General features: G+C 48.0%; 1 protein-coding gene across 1 annotated transcript; it reads left to right on the top strand.

Annotated features, from left to right (window-relative positions):
- The first annotated feature begins 1,374 nt into the window (after positions 1-1,374).
- On the top strand, positions 1,375-22,658 carry OIT3 (oncoprotein induced transcript 3). Its single transcript, XM_058028838.1, has 9 exons — positions 1,375-1,438; positions 5,295-5,669; positions 6,720-6,830; positions 9,612-9,734; positions 11,534-11,656; positions 15,719-15,879; positions 16,421-16,836; positions 20,387-20,486; positions 21,783-22,658. The coding sequence occupies exons 1-9, from the start codon at positions 1,375-1,377 to the stop codon at positions 21,969-21,971; spliced, it is 1,662 nt and encodes a 553-aa protein (XP_057884821.1). The 3' UTR covers positions 21,972-22,658.
- The last annotated feature ends 1,162 nt before the right edge of the window (positions 22,659-23,820 follow it).

Genomic DNA, 23,820 nt, shown 5'->3' on the forward strand with positions numbered 1-23,820 from the left:
TGGCAAAATAGAAATTCCAGTGGCTTGCTGTATTATTCTCTGTTCATTTTTAGTTTCTCTTCTGGGAATTCACATAGTCACCTCTTGAGGGTTATCTGCCTTGATAGCTTTGTGTAGTGCATCTGTTCTCTTTTCCTGTTGTTGGACAAGCCTTTCTGGTACTGCACAGCTGTCAGCACAATAGAGCCACAAGAATTTTTTTTTCCCTTATGGGAGCAATATCAGTAATTTATTTGGAGTTTTTTTGTTGTTCCTTAGAATCATTCACCACTGAAAGAAGACTCCTGTGCTGGGGTGGAGTAGAGCAGCTGCTGGGATTTGAAGCTTGGTGTCCTTTCGTAGGCCAGGCTGCTGCAGAAATGCAGGATGCCAAGGCAATGGGGAGATTCCCACATTTGCCTGATTGTGTAATTACTGCAGGCTCAGCTGCACTCATTGCTGATAGAGAGCTCTTGGGGTGGGGTGAGGGTGAAGAACCCTTTCTGGGCTTGCTGTAGTTAAGAACACATTTCAGGGTGCTGCATCTAGAGCTTGTGGCTGTCACCTGTGACTCAGCCCAGTTTGGTTTGGGCTAGTCAGGAGAGGTCCTTAGAATACTCTGTTTTGCACCAAAATTAACTCCATAAAGTTGGGATTGATTTATTTTTTCAAGCCAAGAGATTTGCGAGAACACTGCAGAAAAGTGTCTGTGTCTTTACTTGCCTTGATTGATAATCTCTCTGCAGTGGTCAGGTTGTGTGCCCAGGAGTGGCAGGGGCCCGTGTGTAGCCTAGGAACAGCTCATTTCCCTGGGGGACACCAGTATTTCAGTTTGACTGATGTTCCCATTGTAGCTCTGCTCCAGGCACTCCTCTGCAATCTGTGCTCGGAAGGATCAGTGCTGCTCCTTTGGCCACTATTTCCTGCAGTTAAGGCTCCTTAGCTGTGTTTTCTGCCTGGAGGCAGCCATGGAGTGGGACTTGTGGAAGGAGCACAGATAACAAGCACCCATCTGTTCTCCTTTTCCATCCCTTCGGGATGTCCGGGTGTCCCTGGTTGGAATTCTTCTCTGGATAAGATAGAGGGAGGTGTCACTGTGGGGCAGTCAGGGCAGAAAACAATAGCAGGTCAAGTCCAAAACACAAGATTGATCAGTGAGTACATCCCTGCTGTCAGTCAGGGGCAGAGCTGCTCTGGGGAGGTCAAGGCTGGAGCTGTAGCCCACCTCCCTCCAGCTTCTTCCTCTGATAAACTTCCAGGAGAGCAATCACACTTGCTCTGCTGGAAGCCTGGAGTCAGAAGCTCCACTGAGAGGAAGGCTGCAAGAGCCACAGCCTGTGCAAGGACTTTGAAGCCTCTGTCCCTTGAGTGGTGGCTCTTCCTTGGCTCAGTGGGATGTTCCAGTACTTGTTTTTCTGCATTTACTTTGTTGTCCAGCTCCAGCCAGTGTCTTCAATGGGTGAGTAAAGAGGCATTGCCTTATTTCTGTTTGCCATCTCCAAGGTTCACAGTGAGCCTTGGTATTCTTAGGTGAAAGACTGGAAGCTGGGAGAGATATCCCTTTTGTTTGAAGGTGATGTGAAATTCCTTCCAGTTGGGAAGATCCTTCTGTTACAGAGAACCTCTGTACAGAGAACCCATACTGAGAGAACCTCTATTACCAAGACACTGTGGGATTTTCCTCTCCCTTTGGAGGACAGACTCTATGAGTAGAGTTGTGCTACCTTTTCACCTGCTTCCCTGTCACAAATCTGAACTGCATTTAGTGCCACAATGTACTGCTGCTGCCTTTATTGCTTAGTTGTGCTGGAGCAGAGACCTCCAGTTACACAATGCACCCAGGCTTAATCTCTGCAGCATGGGGCACTCACCAGTGCTTGCTGGAGCCTGATTTGTCACCTGATTTGTCACCCAGTCAAGCTGCTACCATGCCAGTCAGAGAACTAATTATAGCATCAAGCCTACAAATGGAAAAGCTTTGCTTTGTAGCTAGTGCTTGTCAGCCTCAATTGCTCTGGCCACGCAAGAAGCATTGAGGAGGAAAAGAATTGAGCCAAGAAAATTGAAAAGTAGTGAGCTGGAGGCAGTTATTAGTCTTGTGCAAACCCCCAAGCTTGTTGTTTGGGGAGAAGAATGGAGAGGGTGATCAGTCCCTTCTCTGTTTTTGTGGATTTTTTTCCTTAAAACTCAATTTAATTAATTGAAATGAAAAAACTGTGCTGCCAAAGACTGCTTGGTATCTGTAGGGAGGCTGGTGTGGGGCAGCACTGGCAGTCCAAAGGTGGCTGTGAGGATGTGCAGTGTTCCAAAGAGCACTGGCTGCTTTTTCTGCTGGTTTGCTTCCCCCTCACTCCCGCCAGAAGCTCTCAGGGGAATGAAAGATGTGAGGGAGTGCTACCTCAATTCCCCTCATGTGCCTGTTCCACCTCCCTCTGAGCTGCTGCATGTTCATCTCACTAAATGTTGCCTTTGAATTCTCTCCTGGATGTTTAGGAGACAATGTAATCTCCCTAGCTGAGCGTTCCCAGAGTCTGTCTCCAAAGGATATTTCATAATTACATGAAAGCTAATGAGAGTGTTGGTATTTTTAGTGCTGCCCAGCTGGGAAGCTGACAGGGCATTCCTGCTTCACCTCATTTGGCTTTTAACAGCACAAAAACCTTCTCATTTCAGTCAGTGACTCACCTAAGGCCACACCAAATCCTCTTGTGGAAAATGAGGGAATGACACTGAGGGAAGCCCAGAGGAAGATCTGTTGCACCTTTTCCTTCTGGGAGAAGTCAAACCAGCTTTTGGAGGATGGGATTTACCCATTCACTGCTGCTGCTGGCTGTGGGTAAGGGCAGGCAAGCAGAGGTGAAAAGGAGAGCTCAGGAGGGAATGCTGGTGAATCCCATCAGAGATTCCCTGCTGCAATCCCCTCTCTGCTGCTCAGGAGAACCAGGCTGGTGGTGGTGGCAGTGAATCAGCTCCTCTGCTTGTCTTTGAATCGTGGCACTGGAGATTCCTCCATAACCCACAACCACACTCCCTGTGCCAGCTCTGCAGCACTCCTGACTCTGGCAGCTGTTCCTGCCTTTTATGCTGGATTTGAGACCTAGCAAAATGTATCTGTGGCTGAGGAAGGCATGACAGATGTTATATTTGTGAGATATTTTTACAAGGTAGTACATCTGTGGGACAGATATTTACAGAGGACACAGCTAAATAAGAGTGACTTGAAGTCTATTCTCTGAAGCACTTGTAGCTCCCACTTTAAAGTCAGTGAAACAAATCAAAATAATGAACCAGGATCATTTGTGTTTCTAATAGGAAGAGCATAGTAGTCCTCCCTTACCAAACTCCATCACACTATTGTCAAAACAGCACAGCTTTAGAACTTCAAAAGAAATGTTCTGTGGAAGGTTGAGGCTGTTGCAGTCCAAGATGCATTTTGTCAGAGTGATTGGTTTTATTAGCCTAATTTTAGGAAATGGTAATCAATTTTCCTTACTCGGGACAGTATTAGCATTCCTTTTGCTTAATGGGGAATTGCTTGTCATGGATAAGTTGTGCTTAATCAGGTATTAAATGTAAGGCAAAATGGAACCTCTGGACTTCCAGTGAGGAAGCTGCCAAATGAGGGTTAATTAGGAGGAGATTGAAAATGTAATGAACACTTAAATTCCTCATTTATGTTCTCCCCATAGTCCTCTCATATTTTAATTATTTGCAGAAGGTTCAGAGAGGCCTCTGGAAAGGGACACACTCCTTGAGCACTGCCAGGAAGTCCATGTGTTCATGTCTTGCCCCCACAAACACTCCACTTCACTCACAAGCAGCTGATCTCCTGTGCAAACAGGAGGGTTTGTGGGCTTGCAAGGAACAGCTGTGTGGAGGGTTTAATGTGTTGCTCCCCAGAATGTCCCAATTCAGACCTTCACACTCTCTAGACTGTGAGATAATGATTAAAAGGGTTTGGCAGCTCAGCTGTGAGGGCTGACACTGGCTGTGGGTGGGTTTTAAAAGAGGCTGCATAACTTGTTTGACATATAGTCCTTTGTTCCAAGGCAGCTGGGAGAGTTACCAGTGAATTCAGGAGGGGCTTGCAGGTGCTCAGTTTGTCTTGACCAGAGAGTTTTTGTCCTAGGCTAGATCCCAGGGTGTATTTCCTATGGCAAAATCATTACCTAGACCTCAGATTTGCTTGTATCTTGTTTTTTCCTGTCAGCTAATCAGCAAGTCAGACTGTTGCAGAATGTTGTAAGAGCTCTGTTAATTCACTTGTTCTTCCAAGACCTTTAAGACAAGCTGTCAGGATTTTCCACAAGGCAATGAGTTTGCAGGTATCACCTTTTCTCCCCAGGGCTGAGAACAGATCACAAGGGTTCCGTTAAGTCAGGGACAGAGGAAAGAAAACGCTTTTGTAACTATCCGTTGTTGTAGTGTGATTTTATACCTTGTAATACTTTGTAATAATTTTGGTTTTGTATCCCAGTATTTTTCCCAAATGGTTTGCCCCAGATTGTAGCCCCCTCCCTTTACCTGTGTAATCCCTTTCCCTTGCTGAGATCATCCCCAAACCCCTACCCTGGCTCTCTGTCAGTCACTCAGCATCCCATCCCCTCCTTTGAGAAGTTTCAGTCCAGGTGGTTGAGTGATCAGCCAGAGGCCAGGGGTCAGCCCCTCAAGCTTTCCCCATACGCTGTCCTAAATGTCCATGCCCCAGTGCCCATCCCTTAGGGTCACTCATTGGTCAGTAAAATGTTATCTACTTTAGGTTTCCACCTCCCTTTAAATGTAACCTTGGCCCCTCTCCTGGGGCTCTCAGCAGGAGCCCCTGAGGTGCAGGAGCTCCCCAGAGCCCCAGAATAAAACCTTGGATTAACCCCTGCTAAGAGTTGACCCCTTCATCTTCTGCTGTTGTTCCAGCATCTCCTCTGCTGCAGGCGATCAGCCTGGCTGCCTTTGTACCCCTGGGGATGGGGATCAGCCTGGCTGCCTTCTGTCCTTCTGTACCCCCAGGGATCAGCCTGGCTGTCCTTCTGTACCCCCAGGATCAGCCTGGCTGTCCTTCTGTACCCCCAGGATCAGCCTGGCTGCCTTTGTACCCCCACGGATCAGCCTGGCTGCCCTCTGCACCCCCAGGGATCAGCCTGGCTGCCCTCTGCACCCCCAGGGCATGGGAGAGTGCCCCCCTCTCACTGTTCACCATCTCAGGGCTGGCTGGGGTTCCCTCAGTAGCACTCAGAGAAGTATCATCAGAACAATCCATCAACACCTCAGTTTGATATCTCCCAGCCGTGCTGATATCTGTCTGTGTGTGTGTGTCCCAGCCCTGGACCCCTGCTCGGCCTACATCAGCCTGAACGAGCCCTGGAGGAACACGGAGCACCGCATCAACGGCTCTCACGGGCAGCCCACGTGCGACAGCGGCATCGACGGCGAGTGGTATCGCTTCACGGGCATGGCCGGGGACGCCATGCCCACCTTCTGCATCCCCGAGAACCACTGCGGCACGCACGCCCCCCTCTGGATGAACGGCAGCCACCCGCGCCCGGCCGACGGCATCGTGCGGCGCCAGGCCTGCGCCAGCTTCAGCGGCAACTGCTGCCTCTGGAACGCCAGCATCGAGGTCAAGGCCTGCCCGGGGGGGTACTTCGTGTACCACCTCAGCAAGCCCAGCGTCTGCTTCCACGCCTACTGCGGCCGTAAGTCACCGCCCTGAGCCCCCCTTGGGCCTCCCTGAACCCCCCTTGGTCCTCCCTGAGCCCCCCTTGGCTTCTCCAGGTGGTGGCCTGTCATATTGGAATTTAATACCAATATTGCCAGATGGAACGTGCCTGGGCTTGTCCGGTCCTTGCTGCTTGACCAAGGGTGGCAGCTGTGGTGGTTTCACCTCAGAGACACCTTTGGCTGGCTGGATGTGTGGTGTTTCACCCCAGAGACACCTTTGGCTGGCTGGATGCTGCAGCTGGGTGCTTGGGACAAGTCCAGGCAAGCAGGAACTCAGGTTTATCTCTGGTGGAAAGGCTTTAGGGGATGATGAAGGAAAAAGGAGGCAGGTTCTGCTGGAGGGTTTGGATCCAGAGCTTTATTCCTAGCACTCAGGCCTCAGAATGCAGCAACAGCTCCAACAGAACCAAGAACCGCGTGGTTGCAGGGTGTTTTAACCCCAGGGAGAGGGGGAGGGAAGGGGTAGGGATCCCACCAACCCGGTAAGGGGGGCGATGTCTCAGGGGACAAATGACACCTGGATGGCCCAAAGTCCCTCCAGGGCTGAGAGGCATCTTTTGAACTTCGCCAATCACAGACACCCTTTCTAAATGCCAAGATTGAGGGACAGCACTCAGCAGGGGCAAGGGAGGGGAAAGGAGAGGTGATTGGCACACCTGGGGAAAGAGCTGGGGTAGCTGAGACAGGCTATTACATCACACCCCGACGCTGTCACATTCCAGCCGTTGTACCTGCTTTGTTCCTCTAGCAGGATTTTTGCACATCTGACCTGGCCTCAGTGGTTTAATGCTCCCTGTGGGCCCTGTGGCTTGTCTTGGCACACTACCAAAGTCAAAATTTGCATCTCTGCCTCGCAGTAATTAAACTTGATTGTTTCTCAGCAGCTTCAGCAGGTCAGCTTTGCCAATGTGGGCCAGGTCTGTAACTGAGAGGCTGCACACAGGGTGGGAAGCTGAAGGGACAAATCCTGTGCTTTCCTTACATGTTCAGGGCTTTGTGCTGACCTTGTTCTTGTCGTGCCCTAGATTTTTATGACATCTGTGATGTGGTGGATTGCCAGGACTCCTGCCTGGACACCGGTGACTGCACGTGTTCCCCGGGTACGACACTCGGACACGATGGCCAGACATGCCTTGGTAAGGGTGGAAATAAGCTGTGCCACTTGTGATGCTTTTCTTCCCTTTGTTTCATTGCTCACATCTCGATCCCCTGCCTTACAAAGCACTATAAAAGATGACATATTCTGAGAGGACTTTTCCCCTTTGCTGCCTGGAACCAGGACTATGATTCTGTAAATGGTTCCAAGATATGACATCCCATGACTGCATCCATTCTGGTGCCCCTGGAGCTCCATGTTTGTGAGGCTGGATTTGCTTTCTGCATGGTTCAGCTGCTGAAGGCAGTAGCAGTCTCTTTGCAGGACTGTGGTGCAGGATTCTGTGGTGTCACTGTGGTACTCAGGAAGTGCTGTGCAGTCTGGCATTAGAGATTTCCTCTCACACACTCTCTTGAATATCTCTCCTCCAAAAAAAAAAAAAAAAATCTGACTGCTGTAGGGCTGCACACTAAACTCCATCATACTTCCTGCCCTTTTGGGACATTGTCCAGGGCCTGGGGCTTGAGGAGACCCAAAGAACTGTAAGTCCCACCACAGCTGTAATGATTTTAGGCAGCATGACAAGAGCATATTCAGGGAGCTGGCACTTGGTGGCAGAGACCAGCATGGCCAGCAGGGAAGTGAGAGCGGAGTGGGGAATGTGGGCTTTGGAGATTTGTGGGGAAATCCCCATGAAGCTCTGAGGAGAGCTCTGTTTTTTGTGTGTGGTGCTGGGGGAGAGCACTGAGAGGTCAGGAAGATGATGGGACAAATCAAGGGGCTGGGAGGGGGTGTCTGTTGGAGAGCTGCAGAGCCACACTGATGGATAGGAGAGGACGGAGGAAAGGGTGTTGGGGGAGGAGGAATCTCATCTGTCACTTGATTTGGTGGTGAAGCTGAAAGCAGAGTTGGCCCAGGAGCCTGTGGCAGGTCAGTCTGCTGCACCAGACAAAGCAGTCATGGGTGGTTTCTTTCTTCACTCACCTGTGAGCATCAGGGCAGGGCCCACAGGCATTCCAGTGTGTGGAAGGAGCAGCATGGTCCTGCTGCAGTTACACTTGCTCCCAGTGATTCTGGGGAAGGCTTTTGCTTAAGCAGCTCCACTTGTCTGCAGCCAAGTGGCTGACTGAGCTCTCTCAGATAATTAAAAGCATTTATTGGCTGCTTCTGTGCAAGCCTTCCAGCCACAGAAGTGCCCTTGACAAGCACTAGCACTCAGTGAATGTGTGGCAGGCTCAGAGGAAAGGATTTCCTGCAGCAGGGAGACACACAGGAGTCCTGAGCCTGTCTGTGTGTGCTGCAGCTGCTTTCCTTCCCCCATGAGCAGGATTTCTGCCCTGCTGCTTCTCCTGGAGATTCCCAGGTGGCACAGCACCTCAGCTGGAATGCTCACACTGCTTCACCTACCTGCAGCCTCTCTTGTGTGGCTCCATGGTCTTTCCAATAACTTTCTGTTGTGCTGAGTGATTGTGCAATCACATCTCTGAGAGCAACTGTGCCCTGCTTATGGAGAAACCAAATAAATCCCTGTTTAGGGAAGCCCAGACAACGGGCTTCCTTTCCCAGCTGCCCCAAAGAGGGGGACTGAAGCTGCTGCAGTGATGCAGCAGAGCAGCTGTGGCTGCCCCATCCCTGCAAGTGTCCAAGGCCAGGCTGGACAGGGCTGGGAGCAACCTGGGATAGTGGCAAGGGATGGAACAAGATGAAGTTTAAGATCCCTTCCAACCCTGACCATTCTGTGAAGGCTGAGCAGCTCTGTGCTTCTCCTCAGTACATTAGATTGTTTAAATCCCACAGCAGAGCAGCTGATCCTGAGTTACATTTTCATTTAGGGGTTAAATAAGGTCTTAGACTTCCTGTCACACACCCACCAACCCGGTGCATTGCCTTTGACTTCTTCAAGGCCTGGATTCATGTTCTGCTAAGCCATGGTTAAAATCAGCTCAGCACTGTCCCAGTGCAGTCTCAAGACAACCAGAAGTGTCCCAGAAGTGCTGCTTGTCACCAGGAGGGAAGAGCAGGGACAGAGATCTGTGTGTGCTGTAGAACTTGGAAGGACCACTCAGGGGAATTTCTGGGCCCAGCCCTTGACCAAGACAATCTCTAGGCCCTTCTAACAACATCTCCATGCCAGTAGCCCTTTCCCTCTTCACCTTCTGTTTTTAAGCAACTTTAGATTCATTTTTAGAAGGGAAAGTGTGGAGCCTGTCACGTGTGTGAAATGCAGAGTCTGTGGGAGTCTCCTGGACATGCTTCCTGCCTCCCAAAGCAAGGCACCAGCCAAGCCTTTGGCTAAAAATACTCAATTCACATTGCTTGTGGAAGGAGACACCACCAGCAGCTGCCAGCTGTGGGTTCTGTGCATGTGTGGGACCACAGGTACCTGAGAGAGCTCATCTCTCACCTGCCTGTTAAAATGGTACTTTTCTTTTTTCTTGGTTTTAAGCTTCTGACACCTAATAAATGCCAGCTTCTAATCTGTTTTGATGAAATCCCATGTGAACTTTAATTGATAACCTCAGCATCCTGGCCTGCCTTAGAGAAGTCATTCATTTTGTGGCTCAGCAAGAGTAATGTCTGTTCCTTTCTCTCTGTTTGATTTGCTTTTTGCACACAGAGATTAAATCAGGTTGAGAGATTAGAATCTCAGAGAACAAAGACAAAAAAAAAAGAAGGGGAGACAGACACAGAAGCCACTTCAGCTTTTAGAAAAGAATTAGGAGCAGTTTTCAGAGCTCTACCATGATATTCAAAAGCTACTGTCAGTGTTACTACTTGTAGTAGGATTATTCATTCTATTCCAGAGCTGGTTTTTTTCCAGATGAAAATGAGTGTGAGCAGAACAACGGGGGCTGCAGCGAGTTCTGCGTTAACCTGAAGAATTCCTTCCGCTGCGAGTGCGGGGTCGGGCGCACACTGGGCAGCGATGGCAAAACCTGTGAAGGTGAGGCTTCAGCTCCCATGGGCTGCTGGAAACTCTGCAAATCATTCCCTTGCAGCGCTGGCTGTCTCTTGGCTCCTTGCACCTGGGATTAAATGTCATTGATATCACCTCTGTGCTTGCCAGAGAGGTTGATACTAAAATATCCTTCTAAGAAGCAGAGAGAAATCTCCTTGTTGTTCTCACTGCCTTGTCCCTTTCTGTTAGGATTTGCTTGTGTTTATCTCCATGGGGGAAAGGCAGCAGTGGATCTGGAAGATTGGTTGTCCAGGCAGAACTTGTTGGGATTTGATATCTGGAGATTTGTGGGGTAGAGTTTTGTGGGGGCAGATTTAGCAGCCCTGGGTTTTGGCAGCTCACATTAGGTATGGGGTAATGCCGTGACATTAGACTAGAGCACGAGGATCACTTCAGCCTCCCAGGTTAGTGATTGAGGAGAGGGGGTGCCAATCTGCAGACAGAAGTTAAATTTGAGATTAGGGCAGCATTCTGATCTTTGGTGTTTGTGGGCTCTGCTGCTCTGTGCTCTCTGCCACAGTTCCTTCACAGTGGTGGCACAGCCAGCTTGAAAACCCTTGATAAATTGAGACTGGTGGCTTAAAGACCAAATTGTTGTGTTGTCACTAACAATGTACAAACATCCCTGAGCACAAATAGGCAATCCCAGCAGAAATTGATGAGTGCCTGATGGTTTCTGTGGTGAGCTGTGGAAAAGGACTGTGCCCCCTCACAGCAAAGCTTCTGTGTGCTGTTCACAGACACTGTGGGGCCTTAGACAAGGAAAACAACTACATGTGTGCCTCACTTTTCAGCTACCCAAAAGAGCTAAATCTGCTCTCTGAGCTCTGCTGGTGCATCACTCATCCAGGCAATGACACTTTGCTGGGAAATGCTGCTGTGCAGAGTGCTCCTTAAGTTACTTGTCAAGGTGTGTGGGGCCAAAAATGGTCTGTGGGCTCTGTCCCTGCCACATCCAGCTCTGAGCTGCTGGGGCATCACATAAATGAGCTGTGCAATTTTTATTCCCAAGTGCTGCACTCTTCTGACAGGGCTGGAATAGTCTGTTTGGAAACTCATTTGTTTCTGCCATTCCCCAATTTGGCTTTTAGGGCCTTTGATATATCATTTAATTTCCCTTCTGTACGAAGGATGGTGCCTTTCTTGAGTTTAACACTGCTGCTGGGGATTTTTACAATCTTGTTAGTGAGTTTTATTTCTGAAGATGTATCCTCAGCTTTATGAACTGGTAGAGAATGGGATGTGAGGTGTGAGCCACCTCACAGCTTGTTGCTGAAAAGAACAAATGCAGGAGATTCAGCTTGATTACCTGAGCTGCTGAGGCTGAATAGGGTTTAATTTATCTCAAAATTTACATTATGATGCTTTACCCATTGCTTTGACTCATATGGAGTTTGGGCTGTTATTTTCCATGCATTGCATAGGTTTGAGTGTGGGATTTCCATTTTTTACATTTCAGTGAAAGCCATACAGTGATTTCTAATGGCAGGCTCAGGAAGAAATATTTTATATTTATGATTTGCTTATCTCATGTTCTGTTATTTTACTGAGAACAGTAGTACTCATCTAGCATATTCATCACAAAGGGTTAAAACAGTTAACCAATCGAGCAGTTAAGGTTATTTGAAAGAAAAAATCATGATGCTGAAGTACAATTTCAAAAGGGGTTTGCACCTCATTTTCTGGGAAACAAACTGTTGCCTTTGAGCTGTATTGTTCAGACTGTTGGCTGGTTGGGGTCTGTTGGGGGCTGCAGGATGTGCTGATTTTCCTCTCTTTCCCAGAAATTGAAGGCTGTCACAATAACAACGGAGGCTGCAGCCATACCTGCATTGAAGTGGAAGGCACCTACCAGTGTGAATGTCCCAGGGGACTTGTTCTGGCAGAAGACAACCACACTTGCCAGGGTAGGTCAAAAAAATCTCCCTGGCAGCCTCTGGCCCCCGAGAGAATGTCTGAAGGAACTTTTCTTCTTGGTTCTACTGTCTTCCCTTAGTCTGTCCTTCCCAGCTGGGTTAATGGAGCTTTGTTGCTAATGACAGACCATCCACAGCTGAGAGCCTGAAGATGTTGGTCTTCTCTCCAGGCAGAGCAGCCACAGGGCCCAGCTTGAGTGCACCTTGCATCACATTAGTTGTAGTGCAGTGTTCCCTTATGACTAATACTGCTTAACATTGTGTTGGGAGTTTGTTTTCACAAACAGAACAGGATTGCTGGGGTACAATCCTTGAGCTTTTATTGTGGCATCAGCCTCATTACATGGTTGAGACAATAGAAAGATGGCAAAAGCTCATGTACAGCCAGAAGCAGCCAAAGATTTCTTTGTTACAGAACATTTTTAAAACTTTCTAGCCAATGGCTAATGATAGCTAAACTCACAGACAATTGTTCTAGCCAGTTACTAAAAGCACATGTACACCTGCTTCACACAGTGCTTACTTTTCTTCTTTCTATTAACAATACACAATCATTTATTATTAAGCTTAAAACCTTCTACTACCTTGCTGAGCATATTTTCCTGCAGTTTTAAGGTCTCTCTTAGCCAAGCCTAAAACTCAAGATGTAGTTTAATGTCCTTGCTTGCTATACCATTGTAACTTTCTGTACTTTCAGCTTTTGCAGCTGCAGCTAGTTCTCTGTTCTTTCTGTTTCTTAGGCCTGCTTTTACAGCTTTCTGGAAATCTTCTTACCTCTGCTATTTCCCACAAACATCCCCCATTATACTGTTCTGTGCAAACCCCTGACAAATTTATGCTGTTAGAGCTGACATTTTTCATGCTTCAAACTTCAAACTCCCAGCTAAAGCAGTCCAGTCCTTTCCAAGAACAGGGTTAAAGAGAGAGGCATGTTTTTTTCCAAGTGTGCCATTCCAGTAAGCATTCCTGTGCCTTGAAGCAGGGCACTAGCTTTGATATTCGGTGCTCCTGCTGCCCCTTGGAAAAGTGCCCAGGATAGCATCCAAAAATTGACTGTTGCTTCTGCTGTGTAGAGGCCAGGGCAGCGTTATCCTTGGAGAACCTTCCATCTGAACTTTCCCCAGGAGTCCTTCATGCTGAGTCACTTGTGCCAATGGCATGCCCATGGAATAAACAAGCTCCCTGGTTTCTGCAAAGATTTCTTTTGCAAATACATCCAGGCTACCAGCAGTCTGGTGTTGCCTGGTGTGCTCAGAGAACCTCCTGCAGGGCCACAGAGTGCCCAGACATCAGTGGGAGGGACAGATCAGGGCTTCATGGTGGCCAAAAGGGCAGGTATGCCTCAGAGAGGAAGTTGGAGTGGTTCTGCTTGATGGATCGTCTGCTTTTTAAGCTTTTTAGAAATGCAGGGCTCCCAGGGTTGAGCATTGCCCACTTGGGATCCAGCAGTGGGAATGGGGGTTTCCAAGAGCTGTGATCACACTCACTGACTGAAGGTCTGCTTGATATCAAACCCTGTGATGTTTTTCAGTCCTGGGCCCCTGAGGCAGCCCCAGCAGGGCTGCAAGTCCTGGATTTCCCAGCCAGGGTTTCTGCTGCTGGTGAGGCTGCTCCTGAGAGCAGCAGCACTGCTAGGAGCCAGGCTGGCATCAGGATACAGCATCTCATAAGGTGAAATTGCCTCTTCTTTTGCATTCATCAATTTATGTCCCCATACTGTGGCCTGCAATTCTGAGCAGATATGGAACCATACCACACCTTATCAGGTCTATATTGGTTCAATTAACAGTGCAGGGTAGGCAGAGTAGCCTGAAGCAATTGGATCTGCAGCCTCTCCACCCTTCTCTGCACTGTCTCCATGTTCAGAACAAACATTAATAATCTTCCACAGAAATCACAGTCTGAAGGCTGCAATTTTTCCATAAAGATACCAGCCAGCAAAATACTTGGAATTTTGCAGATCATCCTAGAATTTTGCAGCCCATCCTATTCCTGAAGAGTAGGGATGAAATGCTCTTCTCCCCCATCCCCTGCCCGAATTTTTGTGCAGGTAAGCAGGGTTCATGTTTGCAGCAGTGGGTCAGGACTCCCCAGCACCAGAGAGCCTGTTCTGCTGAGCAGCCTGTGCAGGGAGATAACCTCTGCTCCAAGCAGCAGCACTTTGAAAGGCCAAGGAAGGAGCCAGAGGCTGGAATATGGTGCCAATAACTACAGCAGGCAGGGAAATGAGCACTGGACTTGCCACAGAAGCTTCCTCCCAGGGGCAGGTGCTCAGAGGCATTGGTGCAAAACAGAGCTTAAAGAGGAAATGAGGAGGCTTTCCCAGTTCTCACAGGTGCTCTGGGAAGTATGAGGTGAAGAACTGAAATGTTTGACTGGCACACACTGGGTGTTTTCTCAAATAGCCATGAGTTGGCTTGAATCAAGAGGTTTCCTTCCCTTGTTTCTGTGTCCAGGTGGTGGAGGGCACACATCTCCTGCAGCTCCAAAACACAGGGAAAATGGAATCTTTTCCTTCTCCCACTTTGTGCCAGTCAAAGACATGTAGAAACAGAGAGATCCTGAACAAAATCAGTCCTGAACTTCGAAGAATTGCAGTTGGGATCCAAATCTCTTGCCCTGAATGTCACCTTTATAAAAGCAGCACATTTTCTTATTTATCAAGGAGTGCTAGAACAGCGAGTCCTTAAATCCAGATGGAGCCAATCAGTTCTCCAAAGGATGTTCCTGTCTGCATTGTGCTCTGTTCTCCAAGTCCCTTTGTCTGCTCCTGAGCTGTGCCATTTGACATGCTCAGTTATTCCCACTTGCCTTCTGCTGCCAGTGGAAGGAAGGTTAAGGTAATTTTTAGTTCTTTAAGCTTCTGTTCTAACCCAGCAGTGTCATTATGGGAACATATTGCTTTGGGCACTCTGCATACATTTTAGCATATCACTTTGAAATTATCATCTTCTAATCAAAAATCCTCCCTGAAGGTACTCTGAGGATGTTGCATATACCTGATCAGGGACAGGAAAATTTTTAAAGGGAGTTGAAATGCCTGTTTTAGAAGTGTGCCTTATTTCAAATATCCAGAATCTTAAATTATATAATTAATGATTGAAATTAAGGGAAGGCGGGTCACAGGAATGTCAAGGACTGGGACTACAATTAATTTTGGCAAAAATCTCAGGAAACTGGTATATTTGCTAAAAGGTTTTGTTGTGGGGTTTTAAAATATAATAAATGTAAATCCTGCAAAAGGTTTGTTTTTTCTGGCTGAAACCAGAATATATGCCACCAGTATGTTTGTCCTGTTTCCAACTGAACTGAATAATCCTAAGGAATATATGTATAGCAACTACTTTTTTATTGAAGATTATTCTCTCTTCTTTCCTTTTTTATTTTGTCCAAGGTCTGTTTTCTCCTGCTTCTTATGTAATGAAATTTTAATTTAAAAAATTCACACGGAGGCCTGTATTAAAATTTAAAGGTTGGAAGGAGGTGGAATGAGTGAGCTAATTTGGTTTGTTTGTCAGAGCTGGGTTTATTGCTTATAAAAATATTATTATGGCATTTTGAGGTGCTTCCATTTCAGCTCGGTATCTATATGGAATTACTCTGCCTTGTTTCAGCATGTTCTGGGTTTGATGTAAAATCTGATTAAGGGTCTTAATAAATGGCTTTGCCTGGGGTGTTGTGAATTTGATACCCATATCTGGCAAAGGCTCTTCCTAGAACATCACAGTGCAAGAGATAGCAACCAAATCTGTGCTGAGTGTTAAGTGAAGCTGGAAAGCACAGCTGAGTTTCTGCTGCAAGTGCAGTGATTGTCTTCATTGTTTTCTGCTTTCTGCGTTGCTGTGGCTGGGGAATTTGGGGCAGTGGCAGTTCTGGTTTGTGTTGTGTAGGTGGGAATGCAGGGTGGGTGGTTAGGTTACTGTGGTAGGATCATAATCATAAATGCTGTGTAGGATTCCCCTTTTATTCCCCTAGTTATATCTGGTGTAACCCTTCTCCAGCTCACTGGCAGGTTTGTAGTGCAGACTGTTATTCTGGGGACTTCTCTTGCAGTTCCAGTGCTGTGCAAGTCCAGCTCTATTGAGGTGAACATCCCAAAGGACCTGGTTGGAGGCCTGGACCTTTCCCTCATCAACACTTCGTGCAAAGGCGTGTCCAATGGCACTCATGTCAACATCCATTTCTCCCTGAAGTCCTGTGGAACTGTTGTGGATGTATGTATACCTACTGCCCAGTCTCTGGCATTTGGGGATTTGACTGTGGCTTTCTTGAGGAACAAAGTAAGTGATGGTGCAGCTGATTTAGCTGCATCCTCAGAGCTGCCATGCAGCTGCCCTCAGAGTGGATCTGGGCTGGCATCCCGCAGTCAGAGAGCTTGTTCCATCCCCCCTCCAGCAGTGTGTCTGACAGCATGGGTGCTGCTTTCTGCTCACCTCCTGCTTCACAAGGGTAGAGGGTACAAGAGCCCTCAAACTTCATCCACCTGCTAAGACAGAGCCATTGACCAGCTGCCAGTCTCCTGATAATGTTTGAAAGGTTAAACTGGCAGCTGGTCAATGGCTCACCTTAGCAGAGGGGTAGCAGAAGTGTGGTGCATTGCAGCTGCCAGCAGACCGAGGTCCTTAGTTGGTCTGTGAGGATGAGCAGCGTCACTCTGGTTGTGGGCTGTAAATTCACAAGCTGGCCCTTCAGGGGCTCCTCTGAGTGTCAGCCCAGAGAGGTCTTTCTCAGTGATGTCCCCTTTCTTTGCTGCAGGTAATCAATGACAAAATCATTGCCACCAACCTGGTGACCGGCTTGCCCAAGCAGACCCCGGGGAGCAACGGGGACATCATTGTGCGCACCAGCAAGCTGCTGATCCCGGTGACCTGCGAGTTCCCGCGCCGCTACACCATCTCCGAGGGCTACGTGCCCAACCTCAAGAACTCTCCCCTGGAAATCATGAGCCGCAGCCAGGGCGTCTTCCCCTTCACCCTGGAGATCTTCAAGGACAAGGACTTTGATGAGCCCTACAGGGGTGACCTTCCCACCCTCAAGCTAAGGGACTCCCTGTACTTTGGGATTGAGCCCCTGGTGCACGTCAGTGGGCTGGAGACGCTGGTGGAGAGCTGCTTTGCCACTCCCACCTCCAAAATTGATGAGATCCTGAAGTACTACCTGATTCAAGATGGGTGAGTTCAGTGTTGCCTCTCTTGCTGGCAATTTAGAGGGAATTGGCAGTGGGGCTGAGCTGTCTGTGTGATGCAGGAAACACTATTCCCCTCTCCACAGCAGCCTGTCTGTCCAGCACATAGCAATCACCAGCAGCCATCAAGCTGAAACCACCTCTCCCATCAAAAGTAATTGGGAGAAACAGTGGGAGGCAGTGAGAGAGGTTCCTCTGAGTGCAGCCTTTACAGGATGTATTTCCCTGTAACTAGCCTTGTGGATAATTGAGTTGGCTCCTGTAGAAAGATTCTCATTCCTGATACCCTCTCTCTGCCAGCCACAGAGTGCCAAGCCAATGTGCAGAACCCCCATGGCCATGTGCTGTGCCAGGCAGCTGCTGCAGCAACTGGAGCAAGTTTCTTCATTTTCTCATAATGGCATTATTACAGTACAAGCCAGAAGAGCCTATTGCTAGTCCTGGTAGGAGCTGCAGGAGAATCCCTTGCTTTGCTCTCCCTGATGCCTGTCAGTGCAATAAATTCAGGGTCTTTCAGTTTGGCTGTCATTTTTTGAGGTATTTGGGGTTAGTGATCGTTTCAGGATATGCTAAAAGTAATTTTGTGCAGATCTGTGGGTTTGCTGTTGTAGTGGTTTTTGCACCAGAGCTTTGGAGAGCCTTGCTGTGGGCTCAGCTGTGGCTCCTGAGATGATCCCCCTTTTCAGACACCTCTTTGGGTGCTGAAATGACTGCCATGCTACAGCATTCCTGTGGAGTGTTTGCATCCAGCTGCATAACCAGAGAGCTCTGAGGAAATATCATAGTTTTGAGGCAGTCTGCTGTCCTCTAGGGAGGGAGATCCAGCCAAAGGAATAGCTAAGACATACCCAAGAGCTGTAGCCTGAGAGTCCAGGGACTGTGCTTGTGTAAATCCTGTATGTTGCCTGCCAGACCATTTAATGATGACAACAATCATGTCCTCAGCTGCCAGACTAAATCATCCACTGTTACAGCTGCTGCTGGCAAGTCCTGTGTGCTTGTCTTGTAGCAAAAGGGTCCTGCAATGTAAAGTACCCACAAATACTGTTTCCATTTCCTTCTGACAGAGGATTCAGCATTAGCCTGCTCTCCCCCTATCCTAGACTGCAGTCCTTCTGTGCCCAGCATTTCTGGGCTTTATGAGCAGATCTGTAATGGAAAAATTGATTTTATCAACTCCCTGGCTTGGCTGTTCCCATGGATCCTTCCCAGAGTCAAGGCCTCAAACATTCATTTATTTCTCCCCATGAGTGAAAATGATGGGATTCAAAACAGCAGCCAAAACCTGAGCTGGATAGAGAAAGGAGAAGGCAGGAAATGTCATCTCTTGATTCCACACCAGCACTGGTTGGAGGATTTATGGCACCAGCAGTCCCTTGGTACCTGCAGAGGGCATTAAAACTTCACTGAAGGGAAAAGTGCTCCACTCTGCAGCTATCACTGCAGGCCCCAGTGATTCTAAATTAAATTAGCTGAATGCACTGCTAAGTTGTCCCTGCTCCAAACACTTCTGTAATAACTCAGTTTGCTTCTAGAAATCCAGCCCCAAAAGCCCATGGCAATAAAGATGGGATTTTGTATCAGTTTATGTAGGATCAGACCTGCAAGAGTTAACTGCATAACCCAAAGGGAAGAACTGTTTATATTGGAGGGGATATACCTTGGACTGAGGAATGGGAAAATTCCCTCTGCTGCTCTCTTCCCTGTTAATTCCCTGCTCTGAGCACAAAGGGGAGCCAAGGCAGTGACCGATGGCACAGCTGATAACGCTGCAGCTCCCTGGGGCACCTGAGCCAGGTCATGTCACTGCTGAGGTCAGGAGCTGTGCTCAGCAGAGCACTGGCTGGTTAAGGTAGTTCCATTGCAAAGCCCATCTTCTTGTGCCTCAGGCTGCCCTGTTTGTTGGTCTGTGAGGTGGATGTTTCATTGTGCAAGCCTTCCTTTCAGCCTTGCAGCCCTGAAGGGTCAGAGCACAGCTCCCACGGCACTGCCACTCTGCTCCCCAAACCTAGGCACATTATGCACAGGGATAGGGTGGTTTTCCCCACATCCTGACCAGGCCCACTCCTTTTCCTTCCCTACCTGTCTCTTCTCACCTCTCCAAAGTGGGCAGCAGGGTCTCTGGGGGTTTCCCAGCAGAGTGGGATATGGTCTGGCCCCACAAACACAAAAGGAGTTGCCCTTGTGACTCATGAGGTTTCTGAGGGGGTTTTGTCTACGTACCTCTGACTCCTTTGTGGTGTTCTTCCACTTTCCCTCTCCCTAGCCCCAAACCAGTAGGTTTCCTTCCACCAGTGTGGAGAACCTTTGGAGAGCCTGGGATTTAGGAGTCAGTTTGAGGCAGTGTCCAATAATCATCACAGTTTATATGCTCACAAATGAGAACGTGCCTGTGAGTTGACTTCATGGCCCTAGAGATTGGCCACCCACCTATGAAAAGTCTTTAACTGTCGTTCCTTACAAGCAGATGCCTTGTTTAAAAAGGAATTTTGACAACACAGAGATTCCAAAGAGCAGTTCTGCCTTCCCTTCAATAAAGGCAGAACTGCTCTTTTAGAGCTGACCATGTCAGACATCAGCATTGCTGACAATACCATGCACATTTTCCGTGTAAAGATTGCACATTTCTCATGCTGCAAGAGCAAGGCTTTGAGCTACACCAGTACCTCTTGTCTCTTCCACCACTGCTTTATTGTTTGTTTTTTTTTAATATCTTTCAAAGTCCACAGTTTTGGAATGAACTTGCTAGAAAGGATGAGCTGCATTACAATGCAATTCCACAGCAGCATCAGGGCCTCTCAAGATGCCCAAGGCTTTGCAATAATTGTCAGTAATTATTGAGCCACCATAACTTTTTGTCTGTCAAACTCTAAATGGGCTTTAATGGTTTAAAAATACACTGCACCTGGAATGTAGCTTGTTATAAAAGCAGCTTATTTTCTTGCAGTTCTGTGACCTCTTTTACAATCATGCCTTGCTAGTGATGGAAAAACTGAAATTATAAATTTTTGGTGTAGTGAATTTGAGCTGTTTGACCAAATCCAGCAGGAAGAAAAATGTAAATTATACTAAGCAAAGTAAATCTGGATTTTTGTTTTCATCATCTGTCATATTTTAGTAATGTGGGTGCAGGCTGCTTCATTTAAAGCATAATTTATGTGCATATCTCTGTGTGTACAGTGAGTGCATGGCACATGCTGTGGTGTATAACACTGCAGGCTGTTGCACAGGGAGGTGAATTGAGGACAGACTTGCCTGCAGCTTGCTGGCAGTCCCTCTCTGAGGGCCACGTCCTGCCAGCCCTCTGCTGCTGAGCTGTTCCCTGTCTGGAGATGCCATTAGCAATGCTGCTCTTTTTCCCCATCACTCCCAACTTTTCTCCTGTGGCCAAAGAGGAAGTAGCAGAAATGGTAGCTGAGCCTGAGAGAACCAATCCCTCCTTTTCTTTCTCTGGTTAAGTAGGCTGGAATGTCTTTTCTCTTTCTTTTTTCCATTTCTGGGAAAGCCATTAAAGCCCATCCCTCTGCTCTCCTCAGCTGTGTTTCTGATGATTCCGTGAAGCAGTACACGTCAAAGGACCATCTTGCCAAGCACTTCCAGGTTCCTGTGTTCAAGTTTGTGGGCAAAGACAACAAGGTAAGCTCAAAACTCAGCTCTTAGATATTTCATCAGCTCTGATATGACTGAGGAGCCTCAGCACGAAGTTGGAAAAGAGTATGGAGTGGCTGGCCCAAGGCAGGTGCTGCTGTGCCTGTTCCAGCAGTTGTACTTGACAAAGGTACTTCAGGAGAAATTGTTAAAGATTGTTAAAAACAACTAAAATTAAAATATGAAACATCAAGCCACCACAGGCTAAAATAATTTCTCCTTCCATGGTGGTCTTGGTGGCCCCTTGATTGCTGGGTGAGACAAATATTTTCAGTCACTAGGCACATTTCACAGTCCCCTGTCTTTAAAACAACACAGTTTTAGTTTGGAATCTCTTCAGCCTTGTGTCTTCTCTAGCTCTTAGGGGTACAGATGCCAGCACTCCAGACCAAAGGCCACCACACTGCTTAACTCAGTGTGAAACCAGGCTGTCTCTCTGGGGCAGCAGCTCTGTAATGGGAACACAGTGGAAGGATAATGCCCTTTTCCTCATGCAAATAGCTTTCCTTTCTGTGTTGGAGGAAACTGGATCTTCCAGTCATTGTTATGCTCAGCCAATACTGCCTGCTCCAAAAGGGATAAAGCTGCTGCTCCAGCTATTGGAGAGCCCCAGTAGGGTTAAAACAGATGAGATCTTCTAAAATTCAGAAATTTTCCTTGGCTTTCTGATTATCCCTGCTGCCTCCAACCTGCATCCTCCCATCCTGCACAACAGATTCTGCTTCAAGCCTCTGCAAGTCTTTGTGATTACTGCTTGCAGGGATCTTGCTTGCTTTCCTGGTCATTGCAGGGGCAGCAATCCTGTCCCTGCCTGTGTTGTGCAAGGAGAAAAGGCAGCTGCCTCCTTGCTCTTTGCATTCTCCCTCTTCCCTCAACATCACGCTGTGTTTTCCTCCTTTTCCCCTCAGTTTCCTGGCTTTGTTTTTCCAGCTCACTTGAAATTCTCTTGCCCATCTCCATCAATCCTTGCAAGGCTTCACGCATTCTTGACACACATCTCCTCCCAGTCCATGTGAGCTCTTCCAAGCTGACTCCTGCCATTTTCATCCCTTCATCTGGAGGATCATTTCCCACCTTCTATCCCTTGTCTCCCCACTGTGACCTCTGAGACCTGAGCCTGGCTCTCTGGAGAGGGCACACAGGGAAACAGACGGAGCGGCCGCTGTGGCTGCGGGCGGTGAGGCTGGGCACGGACCCTGTGCCAGGGCCATGCTGTGGCACACAGGCAGCAGTGGCAGTGGTGCCCAGGGCTGTGCCCTGACCCTGTGCTGTGTCCCCCCTCAGGAGGTGTTCCTGCACTGCCGCATCCTGGTGTGCGGGGCGCTGGACGAGAGCTCGCGCTGCGCCCAGGGCTGCCGCAGACGCGCGCGCAGGGCGGCCGGGCAGCGCGAGGAGCGGCAGGACCAGGAGCCTGTTCACGTGGCAGACCACATCCTGACAGGAGGCCCCATCAGGATCGACTTTGAGGACTGACAGCCACCCTCTGGAACAGCATCCCTGGCCTTTCTTATCACTGCCTTCTGTTGTGGTTGGTTGAGAAGCCAGAGGTATTTGTTAAAGCCCCGCTGCAACCTCAGGACTCATTTCCTTAACTCTGTGGTGATTATTTGTGGTTTGGGCCCATGAGGTGGCCCTTGGAGTGTGACCTGGACTGCAGAGCAGTTTGGTTTTATCTGCATTTCTCCCCACCAATCCTTTAGCTGAAGGGACCCTGTTTCTTCGCAGGCCGGAAATGTTACCCAACTTTGCCTTTCCCTACATCCACCTACAGGCCCCAGGACTGTTTGTCCTTGACTAAACAAATGTTATCCAAGCCCTTCTTGCATCAGACAGTACAAATAGTATCATAGCTGAGTGTGTTTGCTGTGCAGCTCTGTGAGTGATGCTGAAGATTTCAGGTGACTGTTAATAGAAACTTCTATAAAATATATCTCATCATGTGTAAGTTCCTTGGAGCAATGCAATTGTCATTACAGGCAGCTAAAGCTCAGATCTATCACAGGCACATTGAAATGGGATTTTAAATAGCAAAAGGTATTTAATGAGATTTGATTTTTTTAGTGGCTTTTAATAATTGCATGAATTTTAATAGTGTTTCCTCCTGTATTTAGTGTATCATCATTCTTCTCCCTCTTCTCCCACCACCAAAAATGCCTTTCCTAAGTGCTGTAGCACCTTGATTGTAAGAGAACCACCATTAAACGTCTACAAACACCCCCCTCCCACGTGTGCTGCTGCCAAGTGTTTGTCTGGAATTGTGATGCATTGCCCTGGTTAGTGAGGCCATGGTTCCAACAGAGGATTAGAGGAATGCACATTAATTTTTCATAGCAATCATTGGTGCTGTGGGCAGTTGTCAGGACAGGGCTGTCCCCAGTCAGCCTGGTGACAGGAGACACAGCAGCATTGTCTGAGTGGCCATGGCAGGGGACACAATGACTGGTGATGGTGGTGGCATTGTGGTTGCCAGGAATCTTTTTGGGCTGTCAAGCTCCTTCTGAAGAAAATACAATGGATGTGATCAGCTCAGGCTCCTCTGGGCTTCACTGGGCTCTGTGGTAAAGGGTTAGGGTGTGGAGTGGAAGGGAGGAAGCACAGCCAGCAGTGAAGGACACTGTGGGGCAGGCAGGGCTGGAGGATGAGGGGAAGGATCTGTCTGCACCGGTGGCAGTGGCTCTGCAGTGCATCCCCAAGGGTTCCTACAAGAAGCTCCTCAGTGTGCAGCTCTGTCCTGCATGCTTGGAGGTCTGCTGGGAGCCCTCCAGCCTTCATCACCTGTGTTCTGCTTTGCTTGGAGCAGCCAAATTGCTGCAAAAGCCAAAATTTGCTGCTGCTCTCAAATGGAAGGGGAATCCATTTGAAGGGACCATTTAGAAAGGAGTCACAAATCACCTCAAACATTTCAACCTATTTCACAGATTTATTTGTTCTGGCAAGTGAGATTCCAGTGAGGAATGAACTTTTAATGGCTGAGAGTTTAATAATTTTTTAAAATAGCTTCATGGCTGCTTTTCCAATCTTGGAAATACATGTGAGTGTGTTAGAGTAAACAAAAATATCTCTATGATGATAAGTAAGTATAAATGGAAAGATACTCTGTGTGTTACCAACCATATGTGAAAGAAAAAGAAAGGAAGAAGGCTTCTCCTAGGATTGCTGTTCTGCTGATTCACATCTGCATTAGGACCACAGGGGCAGTTTCCCACTGTCACTCCTTTGTTCAGGCAGCCTCTGCTAAATATATTTGTTTTGATAAAACAAGAGCTGGGAAATGAAATTAATTATCTGGTGCCTTCTGGAGAATGAACTGATCTTGTTTGTT

Source organism: Melospiza georgiana, chromosome 8, assembly GCF_028018845.1.
Source record: "Melospiza georgiana isolate bMelGeo1 chromosome 8, bMelGeo1.pri, whole genome shotgun sequence".
In the NCBI taxonomy this organism is placed as follows: domain Eukaryota; kingdom Metazoa; phylum Chordata; class Aves; order Passeriformes; family Passerellidae; genus Melospiza; species Melospiza georgiana.

Coding starts and splice junctions, on each gene's coding strand:
- OIT3 (XM_058028838.1), top strand. CDS start 1,375: ATGTTCCAGTACTTGTTTTTCTGCATTTACTTTGTTGTCCAGCTCCAG. Junction 6,831..9,611: donor CGATGGCCAGACATGCCTTG/GTAAGGGTGGAA, acceptor GTTTTTTTCCAG/ATGAAAATGAGTGTGAGCAG. Junction 20,487..21,782: donor TTGTGGGCAAAGACAACAAG/GTAAGCTCAAAA, acceptor GTCCCCCCTCAG/GAGGTGTTCCTGCACTGCCG.